Genomic DNA, 11,084 nt, shown 5'->3' with positions numbered 1-11,084 from the left:
ATAGAAGGGTCTAGAATAAATTTATGCTCACCTAAAGACGATGAACTTTAACTAATTGATCTTTCTTCTTCAACATACACCTTCACTAAATTACAATGTCAGCCGACTATTTTTTCTCAAATTAACATCATTAATTAAGATTTTATATATTCAGTAATTTCGAATAAAATGTACTTTTTACTAAATAATTGACAAATTTTCCTCTGTGACTGTTCTTTGTTGGCAGGCATGATGTAGCATTGTTTTTTTCTTTTCTTTTTTTTTGTGTTTGTTGGCATGTTTGCATCGTGACTAGCTTTTTCCATGTGAAAAGCTTTCAGTTTCAAATACGTTATCCATAAAATAAACCATCAATCCATCTGACCGGGACAAGATAAAGAAGATTGAACCATTCTCGGACTTAAATCTAACATCTAGTTCATTTGCTTCTTGATTAACGAGACAAACTTAATTCAAAGAAAGAAATATAGAATCAGTGGCAGGAGATCATGGAGTCAAGTAATCTCATATTAATCCACCTAAATTTCAAGCCTGAAAACAGAAGTGATGGAAAAAGTAGTTCTTCTCTTAGGAAGTCTCTGAAAATGAAACAAATGAAAAATAAACCAGCCAGCAACTAAGCAACTGTCTCTAATAAAAGATTCTACTTTACAGCTTCTCCCTCTGACTAATATGAAATGGCAGCTTTAAAAATGTTAGGGATTTTAAATTGTGTAGGCCAGGTAAGTCTTGAAGTACATCACATCCATCTAGATTCAAAGTCTTTAGATCTTTTAGGCTTGACATATCTGCGACCTGTCTCAAATTGGTACACCCAGAGGCATCAAGAGTGATCAAAGAGGATGGAAGTTGTGGAAGATATGGAAGAGACCGACAGCCACTGATGTCGATGGTATGTAGACGGTTTAGTTTGATTATGGAATTATAAATTTTTTCTAATGACTGACAGCCTGAAAGGATGAGTTCTCCTAAGGCTGCCAAATCCCCCAGACATTCTGGCAACTTTTGAAGCTTTCGGCATCCTCCAAGCTGAAGGGTTTCAAGGGAACTCAAGTTACTGACACTGCTGGATAGTTTCTTCAGTCCCTGACAGTCTGTAATTCTCAAGTATTTGAGCTTACTAAGGCCCGCAATCGTCTTGGGAGTTTCATCAAATTCCCGCGACTCCTCAATCACCAGTTTCAATATGCTCGGCATGAGTGAGAAATCAAGAGACACACGTTGACAACCTAAGATCTCTAGAACCTTCAGTTTCTTGAAGACCTGCAGAATCAAAATTTTTTGCTATTGTCAAAGAAAATATAATGCGAATAAGTGTTAATTTACAGATAGATAGAGAGAGAAAGCGAGAGAGATAGAAAGAGACATGCTGACGCCCTTATCTCGAGCTGTACACGAGCTTAGTGGAGTTCGAGCTTGGTCAGCTCGACTGAACTTAACTCATATCTATCTTGTTCAGCTCAAGCCCGAGCTTGAGTTGATCTGTACAAGGTCAGCTTGACTTCCACTCAGTAGACCGAGTCCTTGGACTCATTTAATGTGCATGTGATTTGACCTCTTTCCTTGGTTTTAAGTTTGAAAATTGGGAAAAAAAAAGACCTAAATTAAACAAGTGTGCTCAAGTTTGATGGACGTGAGTTCATGCAACTCGAATGACTAGTAATTATAAACTCCAATTTTTGGTTGAGCTCTGACTCAAGTGGAGCTTCACCCAGTGGGTTCAAGTCCAGCCCGAGTTCATGACTCATTGTACATCTCTACCCTTACCACTTGACGTTTATTGCTTGCAACGACCACGTCTTCCTCACCCCGCGACCACATGCGACAGTAATGCAGTTGCAGGACAACAAGATTCTCAAGGATGCCTCCGTCATTCAATAACCAGCTATCAACAACACACATTTCCATCCGTAGCCATCTGAGATTCTTTAAAGGCTGTGGCTGAAGGAAATAGCAACGTATAAGATGGGCCACTCTTACATTGCCCATTGCTTCAATCCTAACAGCCCTCAAATGCCAACTAAGGAGAGCATTAATACCTTCGATCTGATCATTGCTCCAGCCCTATATATCAAGCGAAAAGAATTACTTCATATCAATTAGGAAAGTCTAAAATGATTGTTTTTCAAAAGTATCAGACTTACAGGTAATTGACAAATTCATTAACCAATAAATTTTATGTAAGAAATCTGTTCTCTCAAATTTATTAGACCTATAGGAGACTCAACAACCGACAAATATATTTAAGAATTCTGTAATTTTGTGTTTAGTTACCAATTACTCACCATTTTCACATACTTCACAAATGAGTGTAGTTCTACAGTTCATTCACTTGAATCGTTTCTCAAGGTGAAAGACTACATTCGAAATTTAACTCAAAGACTAATTTGAAATACATGTAAATTAAAAAGAAAAAGTTCACATAAATAAAATAGACTTACCATAGCTAGGGGAAGGGATCAGATCCACAACTGATCTGACCAAGCCCCACAGTACCATTGCATTTGCCACTTCATCATTTTGGTCAATAACCAGACTCTATCTCCTTTTCCCCAATTCAGATCACGGTTGAACTACCCGCATATAGTATTTTACGTAGAAATAGTATTCTTCCTTATTTAGAGTCACCACTTGTTCGAGTCAATTGCCCAACAATCTGAGTCAATCAGATCATCTGGGACCAAGGTCGTGTGTATATGCGTATTGATGAAACTGTTCAAAAAATGTGGGCTATCTATATACAATCTGAGTCAATCAGATCCTCTGGGACCAAGGTCATATGTATAAGCGTATTGATGAAACTGTTCAAAAGATGTGGGCTATATATATATATAGATCACACCCAACCCAAGCTGTTAGGCCTAAAGCATTGTGCAATCAACTGCAGGTTAGGTTCCCAAATATTTTGAAAATGTGGAAGACAATTCATGCATACCTCCCAATCCCGAAGACTCTCTGGCAAATTCTCGTTCCAAATTCTGCCATACATACAAGGACTGAGTTCACCTTTTTCAACCATCGATCTGCCCATATTTCGAATGTAGTCTTTCATCTTGAACCTGCCATCCTCATCGATCCTTATAAGACACCTGTCCTGAAGAACTTTGATTGCATCGGTTGGAGAGTACCCACAATCCTCCCACATATAAGTTGCATACTCCTCTTCACGGCCAATGAGATAACATGCTATGTCCAAAAATATATTCTGCTGCTGAAGATCCAACCCAAAAATGTTCATGGCCGGCGTCGAGCACTTGTAGCCTTCTTGTGCTATCCATCTTCGACCCCAATCTCGGATGGGGTCGTGCATCCTAGGTCCGTCTTGAGCATCAAGGCTAATGAGACACCTCTCTTCAAGAAATTTGATGGTATTGCCTGGATAGTGTCCAATGTCCTTCCATAGTGAAGGTGCACACTCTTTTAGACATGCTATGTCAAAAAATACTTGTTGTTGATGAGGATGTAGAGCATCCATGCTTACTTTAAGTACTTTATCTAAACCTTCACCCGGAGCACTTGATAATTTTTCCAACATGCTTTCCCATTCTTCTTTGGTTCTCATACTCGAAAGGAGTGAGCCAAGTACCACAAGAGCTAATGGCAATCCTCCAGCAAATTCTGTCACCTTCCTTGCTAATTCAACAATCTCAGCTGTTGGTTGCTTACCTTTAAATGCATGGTACCCAAGCAATCGAAGTGATTGCGTGTTGTTCAGCTCGCAGGCAAAATAAATGTTGACCTCCTGCAGTCCACAACTAGTGAGTTCCTTTTTGTCCTTTGCTATGATAATTATCTTGCTTCCTTCACCAAACAATGCTCGATCAAATATTTGGTCACTTTCAAATGCATCAAGTCCATCAACATTGTCAAAGACTATAAGCACTTTTTTCTGTCGTCCAAACTGCCGTGCCTTTCCTTTTGGTGACATAAGCTCGCCCGTTCTAGCAAGGGCCCCAACATCAAGGATGAAGGCACTGCCGTCAAATTTATGAGATAGTTGCTCATATACAGCTTTTGCAATTGTCGTCTTCCCGATTCCACTTTGTCCATAGATTCCAACCATGCAAACACCGTCAGTTTTTTTCCCCAACAGTGTCATCACACCGTTTGCACGAGGATCCATCAGGATAGTACGTACTCTGGATCCAATAGAGTTTAACATGCTAGAAATCCGATCACGTATGATGGAGATAATTTCTTCCGTATACCTGACGTGAAAAATAGACATGGAAATCAACAAGGAGAAAGGAAATGTAGTATGACAAATTAAACTAGCTACTTTTTCATAACTCTTTTACAATGAAAGAATTTTTATAACATTTTTTATCAGTTCCAAAGTTATATTAAGTTTTCAGATGTTACCAATGAGTAATAAACATCCTTTCTTTCGTAAATCACTCCCCATGAAAATCACTCACCCAGTCCGCTAGGGGCACAAAAAGCACATACACACACACACTCTCTCTCTCTCTCTTTAATCTTATCAACAATTTACTTTAGCAAGGCACTGTTTGTACATTTTTAAAAAATCATTTATTGTCCTTTTATTGATTCAATGGTGAATTGTCTTTTTACTTTGAATTTTTCGTGGATATAATAAATGGCTTTTCACGGTTGGGAAAATTTGATGGGACGCACCTTAAAAGTTGATTAGGATAGGAACGATTACCAAAAGATAGTGTTGCATTGAATAAAAGCAAATTCAACCATTCCAAAGAAGCATTGAGCAAGACCCATCACCTTCTAAAGTAGTGTTGCATTGAATAATAGCAATTAGTGCTCTTTAGCATCAGTCCATACACTACATAAGCATATACATTACACAATTTTTATATTTAAAAATCAACAAAATGTAATTTAAAATAGAAAAAAAAAACAAGTATGTATACACAGCAAACGAGTACAACATTTGTTGGGGACTGAGGAAACAGGAAGAATAAAAACATTTGCTTTTATCCTCATCTCACTGAAATTTCACTAACCCATACGTCCTGAAATCAAGTGCCAAAACCAGTTGACCTGTGTTAGAGCTGCAAAGGCTACATTTTCTGGAAAACAAGTATGGTCGTGGGGTTCCACCTATTTTTCCTGAAGTCATCCTTTGCCTTACAGCGTAAAAAGAAGTTTCGCGAAGACTTTTTTTTATGCTATGTTGTGTTGTAGTTACGTTTAAACTAGGGTATATTGCAGCTATGCACACCCCAGACCAGCCTTCTATTGAAATTTCAAGCGTGAGGGTGGATATCTCAAGAACATTGGGCAACATAAATTTAATCTGTCAATCATGGGTTTGCACCTCCTCAAATATAATCTGCCAAGGCATGACTCTCTCTCTTTCTTGTGTGTGTCAACTACAAAACCCTCCTCCATGAAGACATGAACAGTGACTTGACCTGGTTACAAGAAATGGGTTCGTAAATTGTCTTGCAAGAATGACATGACCAAAACTTCACTTATCGTCTAACTAATTACGTTTAGTTTCTTATTTAGTATACAAGCGTATCATCAATTATATGAATTATTACAGTAAACCATTGAAATTAATTTCGACAGGATATGTCGAAGAAGGTATTGAGGAACGAGGGAGAGAGAAACAGACCTCTTTGTTTCGTAGATAAGTTGGTGATTGCATTGTGTAACTATAACTTCCAATGCTTTTCTCCAACCTTCCACAATTTCTCTTTTTTCATCATCATGTTTTGAAAAATATGTTCCAAAGTCTCCTCTCTGACGTCCAATATCTAAAGGAGCCACCTGAAAGTATACAGGTAAAATCAACTTTTTATATTCTACCATCTTGGCAACTGAACTAAGGCACCACTTTGATTGAGAAAAGCACTTCGAGAAGATGGGTATGCAGATGGGCAGTTTGTTGATGCGTTTAAGCATTTCCTCAACTTTGACCCCCTTGCTCTCATCATCTTCCCCATTAAATATGAGGATGCCATGGGCTTGTAGGGCCTTGCATAGACTGTCCACGAAATTTGGGACAATATCTACCTTTGTAAAGCTGACCAACACATCGAACCCGAATGTATAATTTTCGGATGTAGACTCTGATACTTGTAACGGAATTGACGGTAAAAGTTGGCTTTGCTTGGTGGAAATCCTCCATGAATTTGCAGAACTCTCATCTACATGAATCACTTTAGAATACTTTCCACTCCATTTGTTAGCGCTTTTAAGCAGAATATGAACCCTTTCTAGAGGGAAGTTATCGATCGTAGACACACATATTAAACAAGGTGCAGAAAGGCCGATGAATAAATTTATATCATCACATTTTGGAAAAGAAACAGTGTAGCACAAAACATCATCAGTTTCTTTGTCAATGTCACGGTAGATGCTGAGTATGGTCTCATAGAATGCTTGATTGTCTTCCATATCCTTTAGACACACTTTAATGTAGCCATTGCATAGATTGCCCGAACCCCCATAACACTGCAAATTCTCTAGAAGTAATGGACTACTTAAACAAAGTGGAACTGCAAAAGAGTAGTTTTCGCCGTCACTCATGGTGTTAATTCCTGAAATGCTCAACTCCTCTAAATGTGTGAAGGTATTCCCCTGCAATGATTTCTTATTAGCATGTGACTGTGTGTGTGTGTGTGTGTGTGTGAGAGAGAGAGAGAGAGAGAGAGACCTGATATAGTTTGCACGTGAAAAAATAGTTGATTCCTTCGCATCCATCCATGTTTAATAGTTCTATCGATTTCAAATTTTCAAATCCATGAACAATTTTCAACTTCTTACATCCTTGCAGAAGCAGTCTTTTCAAAGATGATGGAAGTCGAGGAAGACATTGAAGCTGTTCACAACCTTGCAGATTGAGTTCCTCAAGCTTGGACATGTTAGACATTGAACTTTGCCCTTTTTGTTGCAATCCGATATGGTTGGGCAGCTCCTCCAGAGATGCACAATCCCTCATACTTAGGATGTTTAAGTTTCTAAGAAGGCAAATGGACGTATCAATATCATTCAATGCATTGCAGCCATCAAGGAGCAATTTCTCCAGTTGGGGGATGCAGTCGAAGTTGGGTGTACGTTCAAGATACGAACAGTATGAAAGATCAAGGACCTTCAGTCTATAAAACTGCTGGCAAAAACTATTATAGTAAGGTTAAGATATGCAACCTAAATTTTAAAGTCAAAGGAGTGGCAACTTGTGTTAGCAATCTAACCTTTTGTCCCCATTGTAGTTGCATGATGTTGCTTCGTGATAGATTAAGGATAACAAGGTTGTTAAACCTATGATCAAAAAACAGAGTCTCCATCTCACATCCCTTCCATTCTAGCCATTTTAGTCCTTCAGGAAAGTCAGTAATGTCAAACTCCTGGAAGCTAACAAAATTGAGACGCAGTAATCTTAAGTTGGACATGTCCTTAAATGCTTTAGTGCCGACCAAATCAGTACCACATTCCTCTTCTGTATTGAGAACAATACCTTCCACTGAATTATTTCTCTATAGAAAAAAACAAGACTTTGTTAGACAAGCAATTTGGTATCTTTAACAATTCCGTCTTTCATGACGTTATCAGCAGACAATACATATATATATATGTAGAAACTTGTATATACATGTGTGCATGTATATGTGTGTGTGTTTGTGTGTATGTGTGTGTGTGTGTATATGTATAATATAATCATTAATTGAATGTTAAGCAATGCTGAGGCATGCAAGTTTTAGTTTTAAGGTCCTAGAATGATTGAACAAAATTATAAGAGAGTATTGTCCAATCCTGACCTGTGGAAGGTGGGATGTTCTGTTTACATTCGTCAGTAAATACATAACAAGGGTTCTTGTTGAGAGCATCTATTAATCAGAATAATTGTAACATAAGTCTGTCAAATAAAAGGCAAAATCAGATTCTCAAAAAATGTTTTGGAAGAGTCATATGTCCCTATCTACGATGGAAAAAGAATGTGAAAACAAAAGATAAATCATAAAAATCAGGCACCAAACTATGCAAAAATGTTTGGTTTTTCGAGTCAATACAAGCTAACTTGGAGAAAATACTTGGTCACAGAGTCCATCTCAACATTTGAACATTACACTGAACTGTCCATAGGAATCCCTTTACATCTCATGGTGTAAAACGACATTAAATTCAATAAGGACCTTATATCTAAGCAAACAAGACATAATCATAATGCTGTTGAGACAAAATTATGCAAAAAACCATAGAGAAACTATTGCCTTAGAATTTGATTAACCTTCCTATGGTGGTCAACATATAATGGCAAAAAGTTAAAAGTAGAACATGTGAAGACAAACTAAACAAGACTCCAAGAGTTTGCTGAATAACACTATGAGTTGAATTTAGTAAAATAAATGTTGGAAATAATGTGCTAATCACAAGGTAAATGGTTTAGTTCAAGGCTTGATAATTGATAAATGACCTTGGACCAAATTGTGGAGTTAGACCAAATTGACATCAATAAACTAAGATTACTCCTTTATTGCCTCAGCTTACCAAGAGTCACAATATTAGTTACAAGGTCAATGCTATGACCGAAACAAAATCAGAAAAAAATCAGGCCATACCTTGGCAACCTTTAGTACCTTGTACACGTCCTCCCTTTCCCAAAGTCTACTGTACATGTAAGGATTGAGATTTCCTGCATTTTTTACTATCCATCTTCCCATATCTTGAATTTGATCATGCATTCTGATCTTATTGTCAACATCGATACTGATAAGCGACTTGCTTTCGAGAACATTAATTGCACTATCTGCAGCATAGCATTCTTCCCACATGCATAATGCTTGCTGTTTAGTTGACCCAATGAGGAAACATGCTATATCTAAGAATGCATACTTCTCTGAAAAATCCAATCCATCGTAGCTTATTTTCAGTCTTTTAATAACCTTTTTATGTGAATGTTTTTGCAGTTTTCCCAACTCAACCTCCCATACTTTTTTAACTCCATTTAATGAGCAAAAATGTGACCCAAACACTTTCAGAGCTAATGGCAAACCCCCTGCAACTTTGACAATCTTCTCTGATAAGTCAAGAAACTCCGATGTTGGTGGCTTAACCTTAAATGCATGAAGGCAAAACAATTTAAGTGATTGTTGATATTCTAGCTCCTTGGGACAATATATACTGAAACCATGAGCAATCAGTACATCCCTGCTTCTTGTAGTGACAATGATCTTACTTCCTGCGCCGAACAAATGCTCTCGTTTCATATGTACTTGGTCACCTATTAATGCATCAAGTTGTTCAGCGTCATCAATATCATCCAGAACTATGAGGACCGTCCTGTGTCCAAGTTTTTCTCTTATTTTTCCAATCCCTCTGTCAACCATGTCTATGGTTACACTTTTCTCGTTTGAGATATCAGAGATAAGCTTGGCTTGTAGCCAGCGAAGGTCCTTGTGCTCCTTCGCTGTTTCCCTGACATCTGAGATAAAGCTGCTATATCTAAATTCTCGAGAGAGCTTATCGAAGATGGTCATTGCAATCGTTGTCTTCCCGATACCACCTTTTCCACAAATTCCAACTACGGAAATGCCATTCGGTTCTCCATCCAACATGTTCATCACCTCATTTATTTGATAATCAATCCCAATAGGTTGCATACCAAATGGTATCCGCTTCAATATGCCAGAAATCCGATCACATATCATGGTGCAGAATTTTGCTTCATCCCTGCAGGTTGCCATAAGCTATTTATGGCACCAAATAATGAGGTACTAACTAGAGAAAACATAATGAATCAATGAAAGAACAAAAAGCTCAATGGAGACAACAATATTGTATATGAGAAAGTCATAAAACAATCGCACGGTATTATTGTAGACCGTCGGATTGGAAGCAAAAGAATAAGGTATTGATGCTTCTGCGTAATGGAGACAACAATATTTTATATGATAAAGTCATAAAGCAATCGCACGGTATTATTGAAGACCGTCGGATTGGAAGCAAAAGAATAAGGTATTGATGCTTCTGCGTCGATAGTGCTCGCGCATACTCATCGTACCCGTTTGCATCAGTTATGAGACTATATCCAGCAATTTGCCCAAGGGTTCTCAAGACACATCTATACTTTTCTGCCTTTTCCTTGTCTAATTTACTTTTCTTCTGGCATTCTGTAATAGAAGCTTGTAAGGATCCACTATCATCTTTGATGTCAGAAGGAGCAACATCAAGGAAGACAGGTATAATCCACCTATTCTCCTCATCAGCTTTGTGAAGTTCCAACATCTTGGCAGCCTCCAGTAGACACCATTTAGACTCGGCGTAGTTCTTGGACAACACAGGCACAAAAACCTGGGTTGCTTCCATGTATGGGAAGAGCTCGCTTATTTTTTCACCCTTCCGCAGGCCCTCACTGTCGATGAAGGCAGATATGCCCCGCTGGTTCAGCTCCTTATAAAGATGGCTAGTGAAGCGGCCCCTTGTGTCCTTCCCCCTGAAGCTCAAAAACACGTCGAAATCAAAGCCACCACCATTAGAAGACGATGCAGCACTAGAAGGCCCTGCTTCGTCCTCCCTAGTCCTCTTTCTATTTGAAGAATATAGGGACATCTTCCTCCCCACACGATGAAAGCAATTAGAAAAAACCTCTTGTTTCCAAAGTACCCTAAGACGCTTCTCACAAGTCGCCCCAAAAACCTGCAAGTTTAGACAGTCCTAAGCAGTGATCTCCAAATCAATCTCCAAAGGGTGCACGAAGATGATCCCACTATGTAAAAGGCCAGTCCCCGCGGAACACAGAGAGGGAAGCGGGGAAAATCGTTCACCACAGGAGATCAAAGGGAGGCTCTCTTCGAGCTTTGAGCAGCAACAGCAGATGAAGTGAGACGACCTTTGAGCAAAATAAGGAAGTGATCGAGTTAATAAAATAAGAGAAATTTCTTTAGTTCCTTTTTTTTTTCATTTAAACAGGTGGTTAAATAAAAGAAATCTAATGTTAAGGGAGTCTTTTCAGAAAACTTATTAACATAATCTATAAATAATTTTTTAAATATTATAACTTTACTACATAATCAAATTTGTGACAATTATAGGTTACTAAATTACTAACTAAAACGTGTGGATGGCTTATTTCCCCGCCTAGTGTTTCAGCCAACCAT

At 38.2% G+C, this 11,084-nt stretch overlaps 1 protein-coding gene across 4 annotated transcripts; it reads right to left on the bottom strand.

Moving 5' to 3' along the window:
- Positions 1-517: 517 nt before the first annotated feature.
- On the bottom strand, positions 518-10,807 carry LOC116248168 (disease resistance protein RUN1-like). 4 transcript variants are annotated; one of them, XM_031620806.1, is made up of 8 exons: positions 9,989-10,807; positions 8,547-9,657; positions 7,182-7,463; positions 6,644-7,096; positions 5,600-6,567; positions 2,936-4,208; positions 1,768-2,064; positions 518-1,263 (listed from the first exon to the last, which is right to left on the bottom strand). In XM_031620806.1, exons 1-8 carry the CDS (start codon positions 10,534-10,536, stop codon positions 649-651), a joined length of 5,547 nt encoding a protein of 1,848 aa, XP_031476666.1. In that variant the 5' UTR covers positions 10,537-10,807; the 3' UTR covers positions 518-648. The 4 variants fall into 4 exon arrangements, 3 of the variants coding, with proteins under 3 accessions (XP_031476666.1, XP_031476667.1, XP_031476669.1); XM_031620807.1 differs by having other exon boundaries at positions 6,644-7,093; XM_031620809.1 differs by having other exon boundaries at positions 8,565-9,657.
- Between the last annotated feature and the right edge of the window lie 277 nt (positions 10,808-11,084).

The sequence above is a fragment of the Nymphaea colorata genome, chromosome 2 (genome assembly GCF_008831285.2).
Source record: "Nymphaea colorata isolate Beijing-Zhang1983 chromosome 2, ASM883128v2, whole genome shotgun sequence".
In the NCBI taxonomy this organism is placed as follows: Eukaryota; Viridiplantae; Streptophyta; class Magnoliopsida; order Nymphaeales; family Nymphaeaceae; genus Nymphaea; species Nymphaea colorata.
This window is presented reverse-complemented; position numbering and strand designations above follow the sequence as displayed.